At 32.5% G+C, this 27,761-nt stretch overlaps 2 protein-coding genes across 2 annotated transcripts; one reads left to right on the top strand and one right to left on the bottom strand.

The window, feature by feature from the left end:
* Positions 1 to 2,036: 2,036 nt before the first annotated feature.
* Positions 2,037 to 4,340, bottom strand: LOC114391786 (class V chitinase CHIT5-like). Its single transcript, XM_028352742.1, has 2 exons — positions 3,059 to 4,340; positions 2,037 to 2,280 (listed from the first exon to the last, which is right to left on the bottom strand). Exons 1-2 carry the CDS (start codon positions 4,188 to 4,190, stop codon positions 2,258 to 2,260), a joined length of 1,155 nt encoding a protein of 384 aa, XP_028208543.1. The 5' UTR covers positions 4,191 to 4,340; the 3' UTR covers positions 2,037 to 2,257.
* A 4,486-nt stretch (positions 4,341 to 8,826) lies between these two features.
* LOC114391716 (vacuolar protein sorting-associated protein 32 homolog 2-like) lies at positions 8,827 to 18,301 on the top strand. The gene is made up of 3 exons (XM_028352681.1): positions 8,827 to 8,884; positions 17,865 to 17,971; positions 18,110 to 18,301. Exons 1-3 carry the CDS (start codon positions 8,827 to 8,829, stop codon positions 18,299 to 18,301), a joined length of 357 nt encoding a protein of 118 aa, XP_028208482.1.
* The last annotated feature ends 9,460 nt before the right edge of the window (positions 18,302 to 27,761 follow it).

The raw sequence follows: 27,761 nt of genomic DNA, 5'->3' as shown, positions 1-27,761 counted from the left end.
ACAATATCAATATGAATTAATATTCTATTCTAATGAGATTTTGTTTGAATTCTTGAGCTATATGACTTGGCTTTAAATTCTGCTACTGGGACTGCTAGTATTAGCAGGACCACTAGTTCTTAAGGTAATATTTTCAACTTAGTTTATAATGTCACTTAATTTTTCTACATATTTCTTTTTTCTACACATCATGCATTAATTGATTTTGTTCTTTTGCTTGCAGTGTTTGAGCAACTGCCCAGCATTGCCGCATTGGATCTTATGACTCTCCAACAAACTGCACCGTTGTTTTCACTTTTAGACTTTTAGTTTGTATTAGTGTTTGTTTTTTGGGTTGATAATATTATCGTTTATAAAATTTATTTTGTTCAAGTGTTTGCTTTATGGGTGCAAGCCAGCAACACATTAGACAACAACTTTTTATTTTGTCAGTGCTTGACACTTTGACTATTTTTTATTTTCAATTTTTGTTGGTGTTTTAATTGTTGTTAGACAACAAAATTAACAAATTTGTATTCGGTTTTATTCAGTGGTGGTTTGAATTTTGGTGTTAAACTTCTTTTATGCAAAAAAAAATATTCTAAATTTTTTTTAAAAAGATTTCATGACCCGATTGACCTAACCCAGATTGACCTAACCCAACTTAACCTGTTTACGACTAGGTTTGGTTGGGTTGGGTTTAATGATAATGTAGGGAAAGTCAATTAGACCCCTATTTAATACAAGTCTAATAAGTTAAATTGTTTAATAGTAAAAAAAGGTACTCGTCTATTCCAAGAATACTTTAGGCAGTGACCAATATTGTATTTGTCTAGAAGGACAAAGTAGAAAGGATTTTCCATCATCGGCGTGTGAATCCTAGCAGGAGGTGTCTCAAATTGACATTTAATTGTTTGTCCGACAATGTTGCACTGAGCTTAATTTATCAATGTCAATAACTATTTTCTTCACAAAATCTTACATTTGTTCATGTGCACCCGATACAGTGAAACTCTAACTTATAAAAATTCTCCTTTAATTAACTATTCTTTTCAATTTACACTCTACAATTTAACAGTAGACTCACAGGAGATGAATTCTACATTAGAATCTAATTCAATCCACTCTTGTATAAACAAATCAATATGTTCGAACACATAATCGTTGATTCCCTGTCATGGAAAAATATATTATCACCTACGCAATTCAACTTTCAAATGTTCTACTGATGAATGCAACCAAATCAGGAATCACAAATCAAAACGAGATCAACAAAACTTGAAACCAAAACACGTCCAAATTAAATGTGTAAACTTGCAACAAAGGATCTTCAATTCAATGATCTCCGACGGTGAGAAACGGATCTTCAATTCATAGATCCTTCTGCTATAAAAAAATTACAAATCCTTATTTCTCTTTTCTTTCATTCTCTTCCACCACCGCAACAACCATCATTCTCACATTCTCTCACCTTTGTTGTCAACAAGGAAGACGAAAAGGGCCATAGACAAGAAAGATAAAGAGGGAGAAAATTATGTTTTTTCATGTGAGAGTCGATGGTGGCATAGATTTGGAGCACGAAGGTAGCGTCGTCGACGCGCTGGGCAATGAGGTGAATAGGAACACAGGTTGAGGTTTAAGGGAGTTGGACAAAAGTGAGATATGAGAGTCAAAGTTAAAATGGTCTACTCAACATATAATTTATAAACAATTCATTGTATAATCAAACTAATATTCTCATTGCCCCTCACAAATCTCAACCATCCAATTACTTAAAGTAAGATCCAATGGTTATAAAAGAGGGTAAAAATGAAAGTTCCAATTTAGAAAATAGTGATGCTTGGGTGAACCACCTATTTAGGAATTCACAGTAGAATTTGTCATCTTTAATTCAAATATTTCATCTTTTTATCTTAATTACTTTCATACATTTTTTATACTTGTGAATCAAATGCACTCTTAACGACTCATGCATAATATCATTAATTTGGTTTTATATATATATATATATATATATATATATATATATATATATATATATATATATATATATAATCTTTTGATGGAATTCGAAATATTTTTTTTTTATTCATTATTGGTACATAATCAAAGTATTCAAGTATGTTACAGTCCTATTTATGTTGTGGCACCACAACTCCGAATATGAGGATTCTGTATCATCAATTAAGGCTTGAGGATTACATGAAATTCTGACTTACGTAAAATCCTAGCAAGTCGAACAACAATATGAATAAAAATAACTCGGCGTAGCTAGCCGTCAGTGTCTCCATGCATTTGAAGCTGGAAAAAAATGAAATAAAAAAAAGACAGATCAGACGTTATGGATAAAATTAATCATCATTCATGCACGGTGACACAAAGCTACCAAAATCAAAATCAAAACAAAAATTAGAAAACAAAGAAGCTGAAAAGTATGACAACAAGCAGAACGAGGAGTAAATAATTTATTTTGTTCATAGAAGATAGCGTCGCTAAGATTTGTTTATAGTTTATTTTGTTCATTAAAAAATTACACTCAAGACTTCTGATTGTGCACTTCTATCAAATTAGTTCCCATCTCACGAATCTCAAGAAATGATTTAATGACTTATACATATTAAATCACATTATTCAGAAATTAAAATTAAATGTTTTAGTTATTATAAATACGAGACTTCATTAATCATTTGATTGTGATATATTAAAAAATTCATTAATTTTGATTTTCATAAAGTTTTTAATTTTTAAGAATATCTCTATCACCACATAAGTACGTAACAATGGCATATGCCATACATTTGACCATATCATATGTTGATAATCATTTTCAGGTGGCATATATGTAGTGTAATAACTAATTAATCTATATTAAATCATTATTAAGTTGTGAAACTATTTTTTTTAATTAATAAAACCAAAATCAACACACATAAAAAATTAAAACTAAAACCACATAAATTATAATTCCAAAAACTTGCTAGAAACATATTTTATTTTAAAAAATAATTTTATACTTATATTTTTAAGGAATTATTTTGACTAGTAACAAAAAGTACAAGAGTATATATGAGTGGTATACCTTGTCTTGAGATGGTCCAATCCTTATCCTTCCCAACAGCCCAAAAGAAATAGCCCTTCAAGCCCGTAAACCTTGCAAACTGAACCTTTTTCTTTATGGATGGCCCATCATCGTACCCAATCCAAGTTGTACCCGCATAAGAGTAGAAAGCCACAGCTACATCATCATACACCACAGTGGCACCATTCTCTTTGTTAAACACCAAAATTTCATCATAGTCCATAGTACCATCTGTATCCGTGGCTTTCCCAACTGCTTCTGCCTCAACCCCATTAACGTTCGGGTCTCGGAGCGCCCATGCCCGACCATATAACGGTAAACCCATAACCAACTTTTGGGTGGGCACACCCGATTCGATCCAAGATCCGATCCCATATTGGGTACTTATGTTGGACTTTGGATCATATAATGCTGCATTAAAGCCTGTAAAATTGTCCCAAGTCCCATGGTAATCAAAGCACATAGGACTTGCCCAATCCAAGTAGTTCCGAATGGCTTGGGCTGGATATGATCTTGGTCCATCACCGATGAGTTTGATGGTGGAAGCATAGTAAACTGCGGCTGTCAAAAGCAACCGCGGTTTTCTACTTATTTTTGCTTCCACCACCAAAGCTTGGTGCCACTCTTGAAACAAAACACCAAGGTTCGACATATCGTGTTCATCATCTGGGAACTCCCAATCTAAATCGAGACCATTGAACCCGTATTGGCGCGCCACGTGGATGGTGGAGTTTATGAACACTTGTCGTGTGTGTTTGTTGCTAGCCATGAGGGAGAATGCGGTTGAGTTGCTACCACCTCCTCCAATCGACAAGAGAGTTTTCACCGGCGGGTAACGGTAGCGGAGTCCATCGATGAATTTTGGTATCCATTTTTCATCAAATTCGGTGACACTAAGGTGAAAAAGTTGAGGGTCTTGTTGGATAAAGGCATAGTAGATATGAGTGAAGTATTTTGTGTCAATGGAAGAGGGCGAAAGGTCATCACCCGCAGGCCAATACGCAGCTCTAACACTTCCAATGTTTGGTGCATATTTCCAATTAGAAGACTCAACACTAGCTTGAGAATGGAGACTCATGAATAGAACCAAAAGGAGTGTGATGCTAAGTCTTTGGAGGGCCATGTTTATCATAAGAAGTGGTTTATTGAACGTGTATTTATATTTAAGCTTGTGGGCTTTATGGACATAATGGTATTGTATGGTGGGTATTTATATTTTCGGTGGCGTTGGAATGTTGCGTTCAAACTCTTATGAGGAGTAGATTTGTTGAAGTTTAATTGAATCTTACGCCTAGGTATATTTAATATGGGGAATAAATCAAGCACAAGGAAACAAAATTGGACAAGGTAACCAATATAATAAAGGTCAACCCGTCTAGAATCATATAGGTGTGCACCCCACGAGGTTTGTTTCGATAATGTCAATCTTGTTCAAGTCGTTGGCTATTGCATTCGAGGAATTAAGTGTGTATGTACCAGAAATTGCTTCCTCCTGTGTGTGAAAGGGGCCCTGCTCATGACATATAATTGACAAAATTTACATATAAAATTATATTTTATTGGTATTAATTACTTTTCATTGTAGTCATCATGCCAACTGTAAACTTTAGTCATGAGAATCAAATTAATTATTGTCAAGATTAAAATATAAAATAATAATTTTTACTGAAAAATATTATATATAATGACTTATTGATATTTTGTAACCAAATACATATTCTTCGCATAAATATATTCGCCATTTTCCACTCTAAGAAACGTCAAACCCACTTACTCATTCATTGGACAGTAATTGGTTCGCAAGAATACATGGGTTTTTTTATGGTGTAAGCTTCAGTTAGTGCATTTGTTGAGTGGCCACTGATGTTGCAGTCCGGAGACAGATTCATAGTGTCTAAAATATACTAAATAAATTTTGTTTTTCTTGAGTGGAATTCGTCAAACGAAAACAGTGACGCTACTGTAGTACGGTACCCAAATTAAAGAAAGCAATAATATCTCCAACAAACTGACCCTACTCTGTTATCAAAATAATTAAGTACAATAAAATAAATAAATGGAAGAGAGACAAACACATAGACATGACAATGAGAAAAAAACAATGAAGAATGGTAACTAAAAAAAGAAACATAAAGACAAGCTATGAAGAAAAAATTAGAAACCTAATACACATATGTTCGAAATTTAAACTAGATGGAGACACTTTACTAATTGATTATTCATGAATCCACGGAATTATTTATGGCGCTCAAGAAATATTCATATTTATGAGTGGAAGTTATTTGGACTTGGTTGGGGACATATATATGGATTTAAGCCAAAACGTTCTATGCTGCATTTCAGGCATTTTGTCATGAGTGGATTTCCTGGTTCTCTTGTATTTATCTTTTATAAGTGCTCCTTTTTTATTGGTAAGTACAAGTTTGTGCTGATGAGTACAGAAGCTTAAATTTAAACAATAGCCCATATATTGTGGGGCATAGTGGATATTAATTAGAATAATAAGGCATAAGCAGAAGTGGTCAATATGGAAAGATGTTTTTCACTTAAGACTTGTAGAGATTGGTCTTTGGAAAGTTGGAGTCACTTCACTCCACCCATTAGGTTGAATATTACTCATCTTTAATAAATCTCCAAAAGCACGCACACACACATTATTCACATGTATATACTACTGACATATACTTTTAATTTTTATACTAAAAATATTTCTCTATTCTTGCTGTTATATATGAGATTTATTTTCAGCATTTACCTCTTTTATGCACACTTTCAATATAATCTCTATTTTTATCACATCATTTTATTTTCTTTCTTTTCATAGGAACTTGATTGAGAGACATTTCACAAGTTTAATGAAACAAACAAAAACATAGCCCTAATCCATAACAATTCGAAATCTAATAAGAAAAAGGAATTATTGAAGAATTGGTTAACCTGTGATATTCACAAAGGAAGAAGAAGAGAGGATGAAGGGTGATCGGAAGATGACCAAGAATGATCAGAAGCACGGGAGAGGAAGGCACAACGAGAGAGGAAGGAACAACAAGTTGAGGAAGAAGAGAGAGAAATTTTGAGGGTTTAGAAAATGAGGAGGACATGTTTTATCATTTTGAAATTTTTTGAGGACATAATTGTCCAAGCATTATTTAGGGAATAGATTCCCGAAAAGGCAATTTCAAAAGCTGAAAATTTAAACTTCAAGAAAAGATCTGTAGCTTTCACTTTTCCAAAAGCTAAAATAAAATTAATAACCAAACATTCTTAAAAAATAAAAAAGATCTTTTTCTAGTAGATAAGATGCTAAAAGATCTTTTGGATGCAATCCAAATGGGCTATATCTCACCCATAAAATTTAAATTATAGTAAATTATTACATATTTAATACTATAATATAAATTTATCTCATTTTTTAATATGGATAATAATATTTTAGATTTAATTAAATAATATTTGATTAGATAAATTCTCTTTTTATGATTATTTTTTATTTTTTAAAAATTAATTTAAAATATTTAAAAGTGTGTGTCTACAATTTTAAACAAAAAATATAAAATTAATATTACATATTTAATACTATAATATAAATTTACTCTTTTTCTGAAGCTTTAACTTGTTAATTTACTCTTATTTTATTTGGACACACAAGTTATGAAAAATTGTTTTTGAAAAAACTGTTTTAAAGGATCCTTTGGATGATCTCTGCAACTAAACAGATTTATGTGAAATTATATTTTCTTTGTTAGACGATCTTTTGGTCATTTTTTTTCAAGAGTATTGTGAAATTTGCATAAGAAAAGGCTAAATATGTGTAAAAACGTTTTAAGTTTATATTAAACACACTATCCAATCCCTTTTAGTGTGTTCCGTTTATTTCAAAAGTGACATAAATAAATTGCCCCAAATTCATATATCTAAAATATAGTGACAATAATTTTAATAATACAGTAAATATTTTCATCCAAATTCACCAAACTTATTCAGTAATTTCATCATAGATTAAACTAAAATAATAATTCAATCTCTTGTTTGAAGTAAAACATCAATTAATAGCACAAATATAAATTTAGTTAAACCTAAACAACATTAACTCGATCTTTCACTATTTTAATTTTCAAGATGAACATTATTTATACAATTTATAAACAAATATCCTTAAAATGTTTTATCTCAAGAATACATGTAAAACAAACATAGCATATTCTATGGCTGACCTTATTATCAATAACAAGTCACCGAAAAGCAACCAATAAGTTAGAGAACATAACTGTTTTTTAAGCTCTTTTTTATTTTTTTTCTTTAATTCAAATTTACATAATCTTTTTTTAATCCCTCATGACTAACTTTTGACCGTTTGAATGTACAATTTATAACGATTTTTTTTTTTTTTATCACAAGAGATACTAAAAAACATTTTGCAAATTTAAGCACTAAAAAAATACAATTAAGTTGATAAAAAAAAGTCAAACTCCAACATTAAGGGACTAATTAAAAACATATTTTAGCCTTTTAATTTAAAGATTTTTTGTGAAAAAAATATATGATCTAACTTCTTAAAAAGATCCAACACTATCTAGTTGTAATATTTTTTGGAAAGCTCATTTTCTTTTCTTATCAATTAATTATGATGAATCAGGAGGGCTAAAAGCGAAAAAAATGCTACTCTTACTTATTTTATTGCAAATTTAAGATATTGGACGTGGATTAAGGTTAACATGCACTAGTTTTGATATTTGAACGTTAATATGCAAACATAAAAAATAAATAACATAGCATTCAAATGTAAACTTTTCCTGGCTTAAGCAGCCCATTGACCAACCATGTGCTTAGAACTAACCACCCTTAGTTTTTAACTAATTAATCTTATAAATTATTGTTATGTTCCTCGCCTCGTTTGTTATTTATGTATTTATTATGATATTGTTATGATTTACTGAGTTGTTTGCCATTTTGATAATTGGATTGATCAATCTAATAGTTTTGCGAAACATTAAAGTTGATATGGATCATTTAGTGGTGGGCATAGGGAGGAAATGTGTGATTACTTATAGTGTTTGCCTGAATGCTACTAGATACGGTTAAGGGTACAAGGGAGGAAAGGCTTCCCCACTAAAATCCTTTGGATGAGGAGAATGCATGTGCTCAGACACTTTCTTCGCAAGTATAGGGAATCTAAGAAGATTGACAAATATGTCTAAAAGTTGGTATAGATAGCACTATTTAGGAGTGTTCATCGTTTTGGTTATTTAAATAATCATAATTAATAAATAACTGAATTATAAGTGGTTATAATAACTATAACCATAACTAGTTTTGCATCGTTATAATTTGGCATAACTGGCTATTGATTTTAAAAATCGGTTATATAATCATTTATGAATATAACTAGTTATATAACTAATTATATCTAAAATCAGTTATATAACCTGTTATTAAAATTAAAATAATTAGTAGTATTATGTTTTTGACAAGTTCTGGTTTTATGCTCTATGATTATATGAATCATGAAAAGTTAGTTGGTCCATGAATCATCATAAATTAAAAAGTTGAAATTATTGGAGTGTTATTGCTGAGAAAACTGGAAATTAAAAACTTCTTAAAGATAGATCAAAGTTAATTACAGGTAGAAGATGATGTTTCCTTTGCCACTTAGTTCATTAGTAAGGTTAGAATGAGTGATATTATGAATGGAGAAAGCAGAAAGCTTGTTAAGACATTAAGACCAAGACATGTGCAGTAGTACTGACCTGTTGTAGCATGTTCCAGACATGGTGATGGGAGCTGCCGGATGGCAATCCAAAATGGTCTTCCACATAAGGCCATCAGGTGCTTTCAGGCCTGTCGATTTCTGCAAGTTCTGCTTCCAAACAAACCATCCATCCATCCAATTTTTCTACTGTTACAAGTTTCATTTTAGTGTTCATTCCTTAAGTGGTCAAATACTATATGGATTTTGTTATTTTATCATGTCTTCATTGTGTGGATTATTTTATTTTATTTTTCAGGTTATGTCGTATCTGTTGATTCCTATATGAACTTGCATGTATATATCTCAATATTTAGGTGTTTTGCCTTATAATGATTATTGTTTGGGGCTTGGCTTAAGTCGCGCCTTATAATATTATTTTTTAATATCTATGAATATCTCTGTAGCTGGCCAACACTAATTAAAGAGTACATTGAGGGACAATTTACTGAAAATTAATTTAGGAGAGATTTTAATAAGGTAACTTGGATATTGACTACTCTATATGTTAGTAGCTTTTGTGTTTTGTGAAACATTAACTCTGGGCCGGTCCAAACATTTTAAAGAGGGTCCCTATTTGTATACAAATTTTAATATGTAAACATATAACCCAAAAAAAAAAAACACAAATAATTTCATTTAAAATAACAAGTATTTTAAAAAGAGGTCTCATAATTTTTCTTCAATCAACTCCTACACCATCCTTCATCATTGATACCTTTGACGTCTCGCCTATCAACTACAAGACAAAATACACACAAATCATTGTAAAAAATTCATATATTTGAACATTTCGAGATGCAAAATCATTAATAATAACATTAATATTAATATTTTTCAACATATCATTTTCAATAGATAGCATTGTCAAACTAGTCAATTTTTCTTGTGACATTGATTACCTCAAGTATATTTTTATTAATTTTAATTTTAATTTAGAAAAACTTACTTCAACTGATGTTACAGTCACATACAAAGTTAAAGAATTTCAATGGCTGACAATAAGTTATCAAGCAAAGTCAATTCAATTCGAAGAAAAAATCTTCTGAATCAATATCTCTGATAAACTGCATTTAGAAAAGGTTGAGTGGACACAAGCACAATGTTCCCTCAATTTATTATCATCATCATCTAAAAACTTTAACTTATTTGAATTAAATAAAAATCCAAAAATACTTTCAAATGTTTTTAATTGCTCAAATATATTCTTTAAAGAAGTAATTGTCATGTCTATAACAACTAAAAAATAATTAACTCTAAATGACTTGGCAACTGATTGAATTTCTTCATCCTGATTATTCTTATCAAATTGATTTTTCCTAATAACAAGATATTTTGTTGAAAGAATTGGCTCTACATCCATCTCAAGTGCAACACTTTTAGTGACATCCATACTAGATGTGAAACCTTCATTTCTATATTTTTCAAAAAACAACAAAATACTTTATATTTGCTTTTTGATATTGTAAATGCACATAGACTTAGATTGCAATTTCTTGCTCACCATATTAATAGAAAATAAGATGTCATACCAAATAATCATACCAAACAAAAACTTAAAACTCTCAATTACATTAACTGAATTCCCCGCTTCACTCTTTAACTTGACATCATCACAGATTTAAACAATTCCAACAAAGCAAATCTTAATTGAGGACCTTGAAATCTAATAGCTTTATCACTCTTAATTCGACTCTCCCAACGAGTATTAGACAAATATTTTACAGTTAACCCAAGAACATTATCAAACAAAAATTTTCATCTTTTTGGAGAACTAAAAAATAATGAGTATATGCATTGAACAACTCCAAAAAAAGAAACAACTTTAACACAAGAATGAGCCATATCACTAAGAGTAAGATTAAAATTATGACAAGCACAAGGCATATATAATGCTCTAGGATTTATTTCAAAAAAACTTTTTTAAACTCCTTGGTGTTTTCCTTTCATATTACAACCATGATCATAATTCTAACCCTTTACATCATCAACATTTTAAGATCAAGAGACTTCAACATATTTTGCAATTCATTAAAAAACCCTAATCCAGATTTGTCATCCACTTTTAAATATTCTAAAAAGTACTCTTCAATTTTTATTTTATTATTTGACTTATTTTCACATCGTATTATCAAAGTCATTTGTTCTTGATGATTCACATCAGGGGTACAATCAAGAATTACAAAAAAAATGTTTTGCTTCTTTAATGATTTTTATGATAGAACTTCTAACACTAGGCCAAAAAAGATATGACTCATTTTGAATTTTATGCCCAATATAATAATAATGAATTTGACTATTACGAATGCGTCTAATACGATCTTGCGTTATCAAATCAAATTTGGCAATCATTTCAATTAATCCTAAAAAATTACCATTATTATCTTTATATAATTTTTTATTTGATCCTCAAAAAGTCAAATTATGTTTAACAAGACATTTTATAATTATATAAATTCCAAATAAAATTTTTCTACAACGCTCTTTCTCTTTCATAACTTCTTGTTGCAAGTTTTATCAATTGTTTGATTCGTATCCAATCTTTCTCTCAATTCATTCCAAATATTCATATGCTCAAAACTATTCTCATATTGTTTAAGTCTCTCACTAATATGTCTCCAATCTATAAAGCCCTCATTCGCAAGCAAACTTTTGTTATTTTCATATTTGAACAACTTATAACAAAAACAATATATTTTGTCAACATATTTTTGAGTAAACCAACCATTTTCTATAACTAGTCTCATAGTTGCTCAACTTTTTTATAATAATAAGCATAAGAAGATGCCTAGAAGTGTTATCCTTAGGAAAAACAACATGTGCTTATCTTATAGGCCATTTTTTCAACTAAAGTGTCTTTTCCTTTGTTATCGGTTATCCCATTTTCTAGGATCATAAATATCTAAAGGAGAAATGAATTCTTCTTCATCAGTGCCAAAATTTTCCTTATTTGATGCATTTGGCAAATCATTAGACTCAATTAAATCATTAACTCTCACTTAAATCATTAACTCATTCTCACCCTCACTCACAGGATTTTTATTATTCAAATTTTCATTTAATTGATCTAAATTTTCATGAGAACCTATATTTTTAAAAACAAATTTATCAATGGCCCCTCTTTGTAATTTTATTAAATCTTCCTCTAGTTTTGGTTTTTGTCTTTCTTCACTTCCACATAAATGCTTTTTAGATAGGATCTTATAAAAGATAAATCAACTAGTTAACTAACAAAAAAAAATTGCACTTGGAGGTAAAAGTTAGTTGAATATTTGCTCATACGTTTACCAATTCCAAAAGCTAATGTGTAACACCGTAAACATGACAAAAATAATTTGACAAAAATTTAGTCATAAAAATTAATCATATAATGTGGAAGAAATTATAAAAAAATTTAAAAGAACAAAATTTTGAAAAACCATTTTCATAAGAAAAAATATTTATTGGCTTTCACCCAATTCTTAATTATTCTCATAAAATATAAGCAGGCTTCCTTCTTTTCACAAACAAAAAGTACTATTAATATTAGAATTTAGTACAGGATGTGACAAATAAGATGACCGATAGTGATACACGAATTTATAAATATTACCCCACCTAAAAGAGCTTCCCAACAACAAAAGTCACATTAGCAACAATAAAAAAAAAAACACATCGTAACACTATTTATTATGTTAGAATTAATGTTTTATGTGAGAGATATGTAACTTATGTAAGGATTAATAAATAAATAATTAATAATTAAGAACTAAATTATAATTGGGGTTAATAAGAGAAATTTATAGAGTTAACTGCTACGTGATGGGAGTAGTGGTTATAAAAGGGATTAATACCCACTAACGTAAAATAAGATCCCCTTTCTGACAGAAAAGTGTTCTCTCTCACTCACAGTTACGAATGGAGAGAGAGGCAGAAAGAAGAAAAGTCTAAGGAAGTGAAAATCTTATTTCTCTCCTCTTCCAAGGAAATCAAAGTGCACCGGAGAAAACTGCCTATGGAGAAAGGTACAAGTCTTCCTATGGAGAAAGGTACACATCATTATCTATTGTTTATTGATTATTTGTGAGAATCATAGGTTTCAAGATCCTGTTGTTTCCTATAATTGATAGTCTAGGAAACCCCTTAAGATTTTACATGTGATATCAGAGCAACGGTTATGAAATTTATGATTTTTCAAGAATGATTTAATATGTATGAATCCTAATTATGAAATGTAGAGATAATTTAATTTCTTCCAATTATGCATCAACCCTAATTATGAAATTTAGAGGTTTTTTTTTCCATTGCAAGTATGAAATCTTATATTGAAAAGGATATAAATTAAGTTGTTTTTCAAATCACAAGTATGAATGCATAAAATTATATTATTCTGATCGTGTTCAATAAAAAAAAAACTTGTAATATTAATATATAGTAAATACTTTGAATTATATATATTAAATTTGAAGAAAGATTTCAAATTTATATTTTGTGCAATCTGATTTGATTGGATGATAATGGTGGCTGGTATTGGTAATTTATTTTGTAATGTGAGAAAGTCAATTCTTCTTCGGCCCCTATATGCTCGGTGCATGAATTGTTTTAAAAAGCATCTACAGGTTCCTTTTAATTCAAACTTTTGAAAAGCTGCGCCACACGAGTACGTTGGTTGTAGAGAAGTAAGGAAATTTTGGAAATTTCTATTTGCAACCTTTGTTTGCTATTTCCAATCCCAGTAGCCCTTTTTTTTTCCGAATGTTATTGTTGAATGTTATTGAAGGATTGAAAGTTTATATCTTAGAATTAAATTAATGTGAATGTTTTGAAATTATTGGTAGCAATAAATATGTATATGTTACATATTCCTTTGAATGTGTTTGAATGCAAAACACAAATAAATGCAAATATTATTTTATGGCCTGGAATAAAATTAATAGAATGACTATGAATTGTTAATAGCAATAAGTATGTGCAGATCATATATATTTGGTTGGAATTAAATGTATGTTGAATTTGTTAGTCACCAAAGTGGCCAAATTTGTAAGGTTATTTAATTCCAAATTAATGATTATTTCAATTATACTTGGTTGGAATTAAATGTCTGTTGAATTTGTTAGTCACCAAAGTGGTCAAATCTGTAAGGTTATTTAATTTCAAATTAATGATTATTTTAATTATATTTGGTTGGAGTTAAATGTATGTTGAATTTTTTAGTCACCAAAGTGGCCAAATTTGTAAGGTTATTTAATTTCAAATTAATGATTATTTCAATTACTCATAGAATAATGGATATTAAATTATATGATTATTGGTTTATGGGTAATTGAAATTCATTGTTATAAGGCATTTATGGATCACCCAAAGCTTGATTAGTTGTTCTTATAATTAATGAATATAATTGTAGGCGATTTGTGTGTATCATTAGTTTTATTTATATGCCCAAAGGAAATAGATACTACTAATTGGTGCATATTTAATTGCCAAATAATGTTAAGAATTTTTATTAGCATCACTATGTTTATATGTTGTGTGTTGGTGTATCACCCAAAGAAGAACATCAATATACATTGACCGTTATTTGAATGAATCATATGTATGACATGTATTTTATGTCTCAAAACACTTATGTGAATTTTATTATGTAATACTTGTTTTGAATTCATTGGATTCTTATGTATCATCTTTGCCAATTTTAATGGGCTTAACTTCTCTGACAGAAATAAGCAAGTCCAATTTCACCTCAGTGTTTTGGATCATGGTCTTGCTATGTTGGAAGAGAAGCTTGTTACTATTATTGATGCTAGTAGCAATGAAGAGAAACCCACTACAAAGATTGGGAAAGATCGGATAGACTCAACCTAATGTAAATGAGAATGACTGTTGCAAACAATATTAAGATAACTCTCCCTAAAATCGAAAGTGTTAAAAAGTTTATGTGATTAGTGGGAGAGCGCTCTCAAACAGCTGATAAGTCTGTTGCTGGGATATTAATGAGTATATTGGCCACCATGAAGTTTGATGGTTCACGTACTATGTATGAACATGTCATTGAGATGACAAATATTGCAGCAAGACTTAAGGCCTTGGGAATATAATGGCCATGAATGAGAACTTTCTTGTTCAGTTTATTTTAAACTCATTATTGTCTAAGTTTGGCCCGTTCTAAATGAGCTATAATACCATGAAAGATAAATGGAATGTGCATGAATTGCACAGTATGTTAGTTCAGGAAGAAATGAGGCTTAAGAATCAAGGAAGTCACTCAGTCCATTATGTAAGCCACCAAGGGAATCAAGGAGCTGGAAAGAAATTTATGAAGAAGCATGATAAAGGCAGAGGGTAATTAAAGATCAATACTCTTTACAAATCCAGAGGAAGGTATCAAAGGGAAATAATTGTCAATTTTGTAGGAAATCAGGACATTTCTAGAAGGATTACCTAAAGTGCAAGTCTTGGTTTGAAAAGAAAAGTGAGCTTAATGCTCATGTATGTTTTGAATCAAACTTAACTGAAGTTTCCCATGATACATGATGGATTAATTCTGGATGTATGACTCATGTTTCTAATGCTATGTAGAGATTACTTACAATCCAAACCATAAGCCCAAATGAGAAGTTTGTCTTCATGGGGAATAAAGTGAAAGCTCCAGTATAAGTAGTTAAGACTTATTATTTAAAACTTGACACTGGAGATCATTTAGATTTACTGGAAACTCTTTACGTACCTAGTTTATCTAGAAATTTAGTTTCATTATCTAAACTTGATGTTACTGGATACTCTTTTAATTTTGGTAATGGCTATTTCAGTTTAATTAAGCATAATCATGTCATTGGTACTAACGTTCTTTGTGTTGAGTGCTTAAACTGCCATATGGATTCATTCCATCACTAGCTATTCCAAGCCTAAGATTTCTTGCCTCTTTACCGAAATCCAGATACAAATGATCAATCTTCTTCCACTAGGTGAAATCAGTTGGATGACGAAGCACTCCATCACAGTTTCTCCCATTTGCATGTCATATAAGGTCTTTTGCGTCGTCTCCATTAGCAAATAGACGCTTAAACCTTGGAATGATGGGAAGATACTACAACACCTTCACTGGGGGGCCCTTCTTTGAGTTTTCGTCACTACTACAGTCGTCATCATCCTTCACTTTGTATTGTGATACCCCACACCTAGGGCATTTCTTGCAATTCATGTCTGTACAGTATGCAATCATTTGGGCAAGCATGAATCTTCTGATACTCCATACCCATTGGACACAGTATCTTTTTTGGCCTGATAGTAACTTTTAGGCAACGTGTTTTCCTCTAGAAGCATATCGTGCACTACTTGAAGTAGTGAACTAAAGCTTTTGTCACTCCACCCATATCTAGTCTTCACATTAACCAGACTTAACACCACTGACAACAACGTCAAGGAATTCTTGCACCCCGAATACAAAGGCTTCTTTGAATTAGTTTGCAATGTATCATACATAAGGGCATGTGCTTGCTAAAAAGACTCTTGTCTAAATGGTTAAGATTGAGACCCTCTTTACATGTCTGTTAATTCACCATGCCATATCCACGTGGTGTAATTCTTCTTAATCCCATCACACAACAGATTCTCCTGTATGTCGTCCAGCATTTGTCGTCTCCTGTTGAAACAATTGATGCAAGGAAAAAAATATTTCTCGTCCTCATCTAGTCGACTTCTTTCGGAAGAAAACTGCAAGAACTGATCAACGCCTTCCTCATATGCAGGGCTCATGCGACGTTCGTTCATCCAACTTCGATCCATCTAAATAATAACTCTGTGATACTCACAAAGTTATTTGATGCATGAAAATCTCACTTTTTTATTATAGGTGTGGCCCTATCTCATTCAGGACGACATTTTTTTATGGTAGCTTCATACGTCAAGGTTAATTTTATTTTGTTAAATTTGACAAAATTTCGGCAACATTTCGCATTGGTCTCTAAGTACACTACATGAAATCGGTGAGATTAATTCCCCGATAATCCAGTATGCACTCAGAGAATAACTAGAAATTCTTTGTAATGAAATTTCATCAAATTAAACAAAATAATGTTAACCTCAACGCATGAATCTACCATAAAAATATCAGTCTCCCCAAACTATCCAAACGGACAATTCAAGATTGAATACAATGATTAATGCAAATTGTCTGCAAGAATCATTGCATTCAATCTCAAACAGGAATCTAAGGTTCACTCATCATGAACATAATTTACATAACATATATCAATTGTCATTAATGACAGTGAACAAGTAATAAAAACATTGGTAACAAATATTTATACTTGTGATGATCAGCAGCACAGTCCAAAATCAAAGCAACAATCCAATAAATAACTGAAAGACCACCTACATCAATCATCATTCCCAAAAACATTAGATATGAATTTGAGTCATACAATATCATATTTCAAAGTATCCTATTGTTACTTCTACTAGGTGCCTTGCACCTCCTCTCGTAAACCTTCCTAATAGGTTTATTTCTATCAGAATTTGAGTCATACAATATCATATTTCAAAGACCTATAAGTACAAGGGGTGCAATTAAAAAAAGAGTTGTATATTAGTTACAGAGAGCAGTGGTCAACTGATTGACAACACACCTATAAATACCACAACCTCCCTTTGCACCCCTCATCATCAACACATCCAAACAAAGCCTAAAACAAACACCTTAAACTACCACCTATTCTTTCTTTGTTGTCTTTAAGATATAAATTGGGAACTAAATAATCAAATGATATAAAGAAAGTTTTTAAAAATTTTCAAAAGAAAATAAAAGGGACCTGTTCTATCTGTCCCGTGAGCCATGACTAGTTCACATGGGTCAACTTGTTCAGGATTGGTGTTTCCATTTTTTATCTATTTTTTTATATTTTATTTTTGAGGATTGGATGGATCAGTTCCTGGGTTTTCTAGTTCTAGCAGCCATTCTACTCTAGTTCTGGCAAATGAGTATGATAATGAGTAACGGATATACAGTTGTGATGTTTAATGCATCTTAATGAGCTGCTGATTGTGACATTGTTGAGTTTCGGTATTTAATTTTGAGGAATATAGATGATGTTGAGAAGACTGTGGACGAGATCAACGAACAAACAGAGAACATGAAACAAATTCAGGTAGCATTGTCTACTCCAATTGGTGCAACTACTTACTTTAATGAGGTCATTTTCTCAAATTTTAACTTTATTTGTACTTTATGAAAATGAGAAATTTTTTATCTTTTTAGTTATTGAGCATAACTACAAAGTATGTGACATATCTGGGCATCATTCTAAAATCTGAATTTGGTTGCTATTCAGGATAAATTGGAAGTAGAACTTGAAGACCTAGAGGGTGTTGAATTGGAAGAACAGCTTCTTCAGCCTGCAACTACAGCTCCAACTGCTACAGTGCATGTTCCAGCTGGGCTACAACCCACTCGCTCTGTGTCTTCGAAGCCCACTACCGAGGAAGATGAATTGGCAGCTTTGCAGGATAAGATGGCACTTTGAGCAAGTCCCTTTTCTCAGCTGCGACACTATTAATTTATGTTATCTATTCATTAATCTGTTCTAGTTTGTTGGTATTGCAATTAAGGTGGCAGTTGAGTGAATTTGTGTGTGCACCAGTTTCATGTTAAATATCAACCTTTGCACAGTTGAGTCCACTTGTATAATAATAGTTTGGAATGAATTCCCTAAGGTTGCTTGTCTGGAAAAGTTTGACGATCTTATTTTATGCAATTTTTATTGATTTTGTAGCTGGCTTTGATTAGGCCAGAATTTTATAGGCATTAATGTTCATTATAAGTGGCCTCTTTTAAAATCAAAAGGTGACACAGAGAATTTTGCCCCCTTTCTTTCTTGCTTACCTATGAAATTATTAAACAGACAAGAGGATGTATATAAAGGTTATAAAAATTCAATAGCCCTTCAAAACTTATACTTTCTACTGAAATGTTTTAGTTTAAATGTTATTCAGATTGATAAGTGGATAATCATAGACTTAAGTCACAATGGAGAGTAACGAATTAAAAATGATTGATCTAGGAGAGGCAATGCTTGAGTTGTATTATTTTATTTAGATTATGTCGGAAGAGACAGTAATAATAAGTTACTATTGTATTGTATAGTTGATGTAACAACTATATACATAAAAGACAGTAGTAATTTAATAATTGAAGGCAAAAATGGCCTTGCAATTTTGTCTAGTGGGTATTCAACTAGAGAGACAGAGCACCAACCATTGCAGATAAGCACATCCCTACCAAACCACATAACACGTGTATATTGGGAGGAAGAAAGGATGTGATTAGCATATAAGTAACTTATTGTACTAATGTTTATGGGCTGGTTAATCTTATATTTTTAAGTGGACAGGTATATTGGGAGGAAGAAAGTATGTGATTAGCAGGGTTGAAGGTAAGAATGTCACCTTGTCTACAGAATGCTATTGGGACTACTTTATTTAAAATTATTTGTTGCTTTTTCCTGTTTTGTTTTTAGAATCCATAAGGCTTGATTAGAAGCACTAGAATTTCTTTGCAAGGAATGTTAAGGGGAAGCAATGCTAATACATTACAAATTGGAACAAGTTCCACGCATCGGGAAATTGTTTTAGGCAATAATTGCAAAATAATATGATGATTAGCAATAGCCTAACAAGTTCCTTATCGTTAAATCAGGATGCACCTAGGGAACATGGAAAATTTTCATGATATGAAGTTGTAAACCATGTGAGTTGAGGGCTTTGGTTGTTAGAGCAGCTCCTCATCCTGTTGATTATAGAAACTGCTATCATTTTGAGTACCCTTTTATGGTTTCTCCATCAATATTTAGCACCCATTTACGTAGGTAGGAACTTGTTGGGTTTTATATTAGTGTAGATGACAGTCTTCTGAGTATCTAATCATATAAATTAGATATTAGTTATGGTATAAAAGGCTTCCTTGGTTTGTTCATAGCAGCCTCTTCCAAAATGTTCGTTTTTATTCCCTAAAGAGAGGAGCTCCTTATATCAGTTTTCTATCAGCTGACCATTGCTGGTCTGTGTAACGAATTAATTTAACTTCTATCACTTGGACCTCCTTAAGTTTTCTAAGAAAACAAAAATATATAATGAAATAAAATAAAGCATACCATAACATTATCTCCAAATGAGATCTCATGAGAAATCCATCAATTATGACTTATGAAAAGAATTCAATTCATTTTACATTCTTATTTTCTTCTCCTATAAATATTTATAGAAAAGTTTATCTGAATAGAGCCTAACTTGCATTTTTCACTCACCAATTTAGAATTCAATCTTCAATTTTGACCACCCAAATGTTGTAGGTTAAATGAATGAAACTAGAGCCAAGGGTATAAGGTTCGTCCAGAGTAACGACACCTTCGATGAAACCTATGAAGCATACATAAACAACACCAAGAATTCAAGTTCAAAGGGTGATGCCATTTTGGTAGCAGGTGCATTAGGTAGCCCTCAAGTTATGATGCTAAGTGGCATATGTTGGATCAAGTGGCCTCAGAATAATTAAGAAGGGGGGTTGAATTAATTATTCATAAACCTTTACTAGTTAAAAATTTACACTTCCAAGGCTTTTACTATGTTGTTAAGTGAATAAGGAGTAGAAGATAAAAAAGTAAAAGCGGAAATTAAAATGCTCAGCGGAAATTAAAAGAGTAGGGAAGAAGAAGACAAACACACAAGAGTTTTATACTGGTTCGGCAAAAACCTGTGCCTACATCCAGTCCCCAAGCGACCTGCGGTCCTTGAGATTTCTTTTCAACCTTATAAAATTTCTTTACAAGCAAAGATCCACAGGGGATGTACCCTCCCTTGTTCTCTTTGAACAACCTAGTGGATGTACCCTCCACTAGAACTGATCCACAAGAGATGTACCCTCTCTTTTTCTCAGTCAAACCCAAGTAGATGTACCATCTACTTGTACCACAAAGGATGTATCCTCCAATGTGTTAAGACAAAGATCTCAGGCGGTTAAACCTTTGAAACTTTGTGAATGGGGATACAAAAGAATTCTCAGGCGGTTAGTCCTTTGAAATCTTTTGTATATGGGAAAGGGAAGAATCAAAAGAATTCTCAGACCGTGTCGTTTTGAATTCTTTGACAAGGGAGAAGGGAGACACAAAAGAATTCAGGCGGTTAGTCCTTCGTTCTTTTGGAAAAGAAAGAAGAGAGACACAAGAAGAATTCAGACGGTTAGTCCTTGGCGAATTCTTTTTGGCAAAGGGAGAAGAGATGAAAAGAATGAATAGCACAAGTTTTCAAGGTTTAGAAAACCAGAAAATTTTGGAAAGCTTTTGGCACAAGAAAGAAGAAGAAGAAGTTCAAAGAGACTCATAAATCAATGTGGAAAAATTGCTTGTGTAAAGAATGAATTGGAAAAAATAGATGTGTAGAATGATTGATTTTAAGTGCAAAACAAAGTCTTGCTTTTATAGACTCTTCATGTCTGGTCAAGAGAACCATTAGAAGAGTTATGACTTTTAGAAAAAACTTAAAACCAATTTGAAAAAGTCAAAAACTATTTGAAGAGTTACATTTTTTGATTTGTTCAGAAACTATCACTGGTAATCGATTACCAAATCAGTGTAATCGATTACACAAAGCTTTTTTTTGTGAAAGAATGTGACTCTTCACATTTGAATTTGAATTTCAACATTCAAGCACACTGGTAATCAATTACCAAAACATTGTAATCGATTACAACATTTTGAAATCAATTGGAACGTTGTAAATTCAGTTGAAAACTTTTTCAAAAACATTTTGCTACTGGTAATCGATTACAACAATATGGTAATCGATTACCAGAGAGTAAAAACTCTTTGGTAAACAAGTTTTGAGAAAAATCCATGTGCTACTCAGTTTTTGAAAAAAAAAATTCATACTTATCTTGATTAAGTCTTCTCTTGATTCTTGTTTCTTGAAATCAAATTTCCTCTTGAACCTTGAAGTGTTCTTGATTCAATCTTGAACTTATTCTTTGATTGTTGAGATCATCATCTTTGTTATCATGAAGTGTTCTTGACCTTTGAGCTTTTTGTCATCACCTTTGTTATCATCAAAACTTCTTTGAATCAATCTTGATTAATCATGAAGCTTGCTTCTACAGCATAGGGCCAAAAGAACAGTTGAGAAGGTTCAACATTTCAATAGTGCATGAAATGCAAGATAACCCTTGGCAAGCAGTTTTGGTGGACTCAAAGCCACAAAATAGGCTCCCTGATCCACCCCAAATTATTGGCATAACTGATGACTTCAAGATCATAGTTGAAGCATCAATACTTCCCCTAACTTCCAACTCATCAAGGCTTAATGTTGTTGCCAAGATAGCAATGCCTACTTCAAAAGGGATGCTTGAACTGAAGAACACTAACCCTAGGTAGTTGAGATGTTGCGTGTAACGAGGAATTTAAGTTCAAGGTTCCATTGATTGCCCAAAAACCATAGGTTGGAGCGAAGGAATTAGGAAATGCTTTTTAGTAAATGCCTATTAAACAGAGTTTTTGCTAACTGGGCTAATAATTAGTAAATGCTTTTTAATTAAAATGTATGGTAAATAGAGTACCAAAAATACATATCAAAGACTACAATTTGAAACTACTAATCAAGGTGAAACAACTCTACATCAGTACTTCTTGGTAATAATCTAGTTTGGGTGAAATATTGATGGTTCAATTGAAAATAGATGTTAGGAAAAGTTGCTATTGTTAAATAGTGTATAATGTTAGTAATTATCCAATAGCACACAATGGCAAATTGTTTAGCAGCACTAATTAAAAGAAAAGGAACTAAGAACCACTAATTAATTTGATTTTTAAGTAGCACTAATAAAAAGAAAAGGAACTAAGCAGCACTAATTCTGGTATTGGTCCAATAACAACCTTGCCGATATCAACTAGGCATTAATCTTCAACTAATAACTTAAGCTTCTAGCTGAGTTGGTTTGGTCCTTTGATGGTTTTCGTGTATATTGACTGACTGCCCTAAGATGTTGAACATGGTTAGTATAGATACATTTCCATTTGATATGACCCTACCTACTTCAAATTAAAGGGATTACCATCGAATCTTTTCACTGCCTATTAAACCTTAACTTGTAAATTAACATAGAGAAATATGATAATAATAACTGCTACACATGTTTCTTTCTTCATACCTAACTAACCGTGTGACCTAAGAGTAAGTAGTACCCAAATGAAGCTCCAGATCCAAATCATAACCTGTAGGCAAACCTATCTCCAAGTCTATCCTAAGAATCTCACCCTTCTTCAACATTTTGCACCCATCAAGATGAGGCTGAGTTATTGTTAGGATCAAGATTAAGGTTGAGCCTTATAGGGCCAGCAGCTTGACCTTGAACTTCATGAATTAGGGGTGATGACTGCCTCAACCTTGGCCTATCCCTCCTATGAACATTCATGTGTCCACCAAGTGCCTAAGCAGACTTAAACTCCTTTCTGCAGAAGCTGTAAGTGTATGATCTTGGTGGCCATGGGAAGCCATTCACATAGTCTTGATCTGCAATATTATGTTTCCCAATTCAGAATTATCATTTATCATCCATTCTTGAAAGGGCTCATGAGATCTTGTCTTTCAGGACTAGGTTTATACACAACTTCAAACTAGTGCCTCAAAAGCTTGGACAACCAATATTGTCGATCAATTATGGTAATTCTTTGGTGGAGCAGGTGCTTCGAGCCAATTTTCCATAGTCTTTATCCATTAAGGCAAAGGAAGCTTCTTACTCCTTTAACATCCTAAGAAATTGACCATTCTAGGAAAAAAAGAGTGATGCTTATGAAGGATATGCTTTAGTTCTTGTCCTCTATAGGAAGAACCTTGGTTGCATTATCATTGACAAGAACAAGGTGTTCTCACCAACTATTCCATGTCTCATATTATTTGACGCGAAGCTGCAGTTTGGTTTATATCTAGAACTTAATACCCCTTAAGTGTAAAAGTACTGTGACCATTATCCAAAAAACTTGTCCTCTTCTTTCTCCAATTTTTGTAGTCTTGCATAAGGTCTCCAACAACTCAACCTCTAGAATGATAGTCACTCCTCCCAAATACAATACATATGCATCTACCACTATATTGTGCCTCGCTCCTAACCTTGTCCTCAATAGCTTCAAATACCCCTGACTCTACCTTCTTCCTTATATAACAGACAAAAATCTTATTCTCTCTATATAACTAACTCCCCCTTTCTGTCAGTACTTCTTATAGTGAATTATGGGCCCTGGTTAGCAAGTTGAAACTCCAATCACTAAACCGGCCATGAGATTCATGGCCTTGTTAAAGCCACCATCTACAAACATTTTTTTATGATAGTAACAATGACGATTCTCATGCATTTATCCTAATCTATTACTACTAAGTTGATCCTAGTGGGTTTACACTTCAATTCTATAGTGGGTTTACACTTCAATTTTAGTGACTTCCCTGGGAAAAGAAAACATAAGTTTAATGTAAATTTCTTTTTATGCCTATATGTTATTAAACAATATATATATATATATATATATATATATATATATATATATATATATATATATATATCAATTTCTATTAAAGAGACACAGAACAGAACCATGCTATATGTTAGTCGCTTTATACGACTAACTTTTTTATAGAAATCATTTTCCAAAGCTTGTATAGATCCCCAATTTATGGTCATTTTGGAGTAAATTTTGTAAATAAATCTTGTTTTATGGTTAACGCTGTCTCTAGAATATTTCCATTGAATTTAATGATGAAATCTGTGCATTTTCAGGTGAAAAAGAGGCTAAGTTTTGAATTGCAAAAAGTAGCAGTTGGGCTAAGAGTTTATCCACTGCTAAGCGCAGCTTCAGCGCGCTTAGCGCAAAGGAGAATTTGGCAAAGCATCAGCAACAAAGCCGTGCGCTAAGCGCGAGATCGGTGCGCTAAGCGCAGCAGGTGCCTTCAGCCAGGCTAAGCTCGAGACTGGCGCTAAGCCCAATTTCACTTACTCGTGCTAAGCGCGAGGGTGGCGCTAAGAGCAATGTCGCGATTTCAAAGCCTATTTAAAGCCTGTTTTGTGCATAATTAGGGTATCACCTTTACCATCTTTATGACACTTTTATGACAGCTTCTACAGACGGTCAGGGCACAGAAATTCCAGAGCAGCCAAAGGCCTATTTGGGGAAAAGAGCCCTAGAAGCAGAAAGGAGGAGCAGCTTGTGCATTGAAGCCTAGGTTTTGTCATTTGAGAGAGATTATTTGAGTAGAGAATAAGTGTGAGATGCTGAGAAGAAGAGGAGGAATCCCCCTTCTTGTGTAAGGAACTATCATTCTCTGCTTTTAATCTCAATTATTGTTAGGGTTTCTTTGTAATGGCTGGCTAAACACCTTAGTTGGGGATTTCTAATAAACAACTGATGTAAATACCTAATATCTAATTGATTATGTTTTCTGTGTTCAATGCTTCCTTCAATGCTTAATGTTTGTATGCTTTTGGTCTGATCACCCACTTGTGTGCATAGTTAGGTGACTTTAGCATTGGGAAATGTACTGTTGCCTTAGAACTTGATTGAAGCAGGATTGAAACTTAGCCTTACATGAGGGATCTGCGGGTTAAGTTTTGGTTTTAATTATGCTGTACAATAATGTTGTTTAGTTTAGGCCTAGTCTTACATGAGGGATCTGCGGATGAAGCTTAGGTTAAATTAGGCTAAACTTTAGTAAGCTACTTGAGCTGAGTCTAGTCTTACATGAAGGATCTGCGAATGAAACTCAGTTTAAGTTAGTCTAAACCTAAGAGGGTTGTCTAAATCGAGTGTAGTCTTACATGAGGGATCTACGGACGAAGCTTGGATATTCCGCCTAACGAGGGATCGAGGGTTTAGTAATTTAGGCAACAACATAAAACACAAGAGCATGATTGATTAGAGAAATATATTTCTATGCATCAGCTTGTTTGTTAGAAAGACCGAACATATCTACCTACTGTTGTCATTTTATTTACCTTGCATTTTATAGTTTTTAGCATACAAGTTTAGTTTACATTTTGTTTGAAATTATCACTTATACATGTTCTCTCAACAATGCTTCGATTCTGAACTTAATTCAGGCTAACATTAGTTCCCTGTGTTCGATACTCGGATTCATCCGTTTAAATTTTAAATACTTGACGACCCGGTGCGCTTTCCGGTAAACCCCTATTGAAATTTCCTCGAGACATAAATGCATAAAAAGTAACTGCAATGGGGGGCGATCACTATACAGCCACATAACCAAGATTTCAATGGATCCTCTAAAAAACCAATAACAGCACTTGTTAAGGGAATTAACAAATAGCAGAATTTTTATTTAAAAAATATAGAGAGCAAGTATAGAACAGAGCCATGCTATACTGCCATATGTTTAGTGAAATGTTAGAGAAGAAAAGAATAATTTTACCCGCAATGTTCCTTCTGTAGATGAAAGAAATAACAAGTACAACTCCTAAAGTTGCAACAACGGAGGTTCCAATAATTATTTTGGAGCTCTTCTTGCTCTTGACAGATTCTTCACAGTTGAATTTGATCAAAGAAAACAAAAATGGTTAAAGTCCACATTGAAGGATCAAGATTAAATTCTCAAAGATTATATATTTTGGTTTACATTTAAGTTTAACACAAGGCTTACCTTTGGTGAAGGAGCAGAGACTGGCTGTGGCTTGGGTTCTACTGATGGTGGCGGTGTAATTGGGGTTGCAGGCTCACTTGGTTGTTCTTAGGAATTCAACAGACGAAGTAAGATCAAAGGAAAATTATTCTCCAAAAAATTCACCTTTACATTGAAATCCTATTGCAATCCATTAAAATTCAGACTAGATAGTGCTTCATAAACAACAACACAAATAATAATCACTAAGAACAAAGGGTCATTGCCAATAGGCTCACTCACCTCTAATATAGCGCAAATCAAAGGGCCTAAGCCTAGTCTCAGGGTATCTGAAGCTTGAAACAGTCAAAGTACAACTTTCCTAAATAGATCACATGCTGGTTGCGACCAACTAAGGAAAGTTAAAAGCTTAGTTTAAGGGAAGTTATAATTAAGGCAAGTTAACATAATGGCAAGCACAAGCAAAACTTACCCTATGATTGCGAGTACAAAGAAGAGCAAAGAGTGCTTTGGTGCCAATGGAATGGATGCAAGGAAAGCAACGAACGTCGTTCAAAGACAATAGCAGTGACAACATGAATTTTTTTTGAAGCAAGAAAACTTACCAAGACATGGCGGTAAGCGTCACAGCAGACACAACCAGATCGTGATGACAGCTTGAGGGTGGCTTTGCGAGACTCAGTGTGGGGGGTCAGGGACAATGGCAATGACGAGGGTGGGTTTGCGAGATTGAGCGTGAGCAGAGAAAAGGGTTTTGAGTTTTAGTTTAAGTAAAAACACAACATCGATTTTTTTTTAAAAATCGATGTTAACATAACCTCGTTAACATCGATTTCGACAAAACTGATGTTACCTAGGTCATGTTAACATCAGTTTTGTCAAAATCGATGTTAATAAACTCGTCTTATTTATAAGTATGTCACCGCATTTGTGTTAACATCAATTTTGTCTAAAACTGATGTTAACCTAGCGATGTTAAATGTATAATTTCTAGTAGTGTCATAGTCATTCCTCGAAAATACTAAATCCTTTCCTATTGCTCACTTGTCCGAATCAACATCTCCAAGCTACATCCTCTTAGTATCACAAAATTTATTAGTGAACTAAACAACACAATTACATTCATCAATTAATTGCAACACATAAATCAAATTTCTAGTTAAAGTTGGGATATAATGAACATTAGACAACTTCAATTTATCACTAATCAACATTGTTCCTCCTTTGTAGCATTGGCTTATTTTCAATTATAGAAAGATTCTATGTATATTTCCTATGCCTAATAAAAGGAATTGTAGATAGGCTTGTCATATTTGT

Source organism: Glycine soja, chromosome 17 (assembly GCF_004193775.1).
Source record: "Glycine soja cultivar W05 chromosome 17, ASM419377v2, whole genome shotgun sequence".
Lineage (NCBI taxonomy): Eukaryota > Viridiplantae > Streptophyta > Magnoliopsida > Fabales > Fabaceae > Glycine > Glycine soja.
The sequence above is the reverse complement of the archived record's forward strand: the minus strand, read 5'-3'. Positions and strand labels throughout refer to the sequence as shown.

Bases quoted from the DNA above. Each gene is read 5' to 3' on its own strand.
- LOC114391786 (XM_028352742.1), bottom strand. From the start codon at position 4,190: ATGATAAACATGGCCCTCCAAAGACTTAGCATCACACTCCTTTTGGTT. The intron at 2,281-3,058 runs GTATACCACTCA...ATTTTTTTCCAG, and splicing joins TTGGACCATCTCAAGACAAG to CTTCAAATGCATGGAGACAC.
- LOC114391716 (XM_028352681.1), top strand. From the start codon at position 8,827: ATGGTGATGGGAGCTGCCGGATGGCAATCCAAAATGGTCTTCCACATA. The intron at 8,885-17,864 runs GTGCTTTCAGGC...TGAGGAATATAG, and splicing joins CTTCCACATAAGGCCATCAG to ATGATGTTGAGAAGACTGTG. The intron at 17,972-18,109 runs GTCATTTTCTCA...GTTGCTATTCAG, and splicing joins CAACTACTTACTTTAATGAG to GATAAATTGGAAGTAGAACT.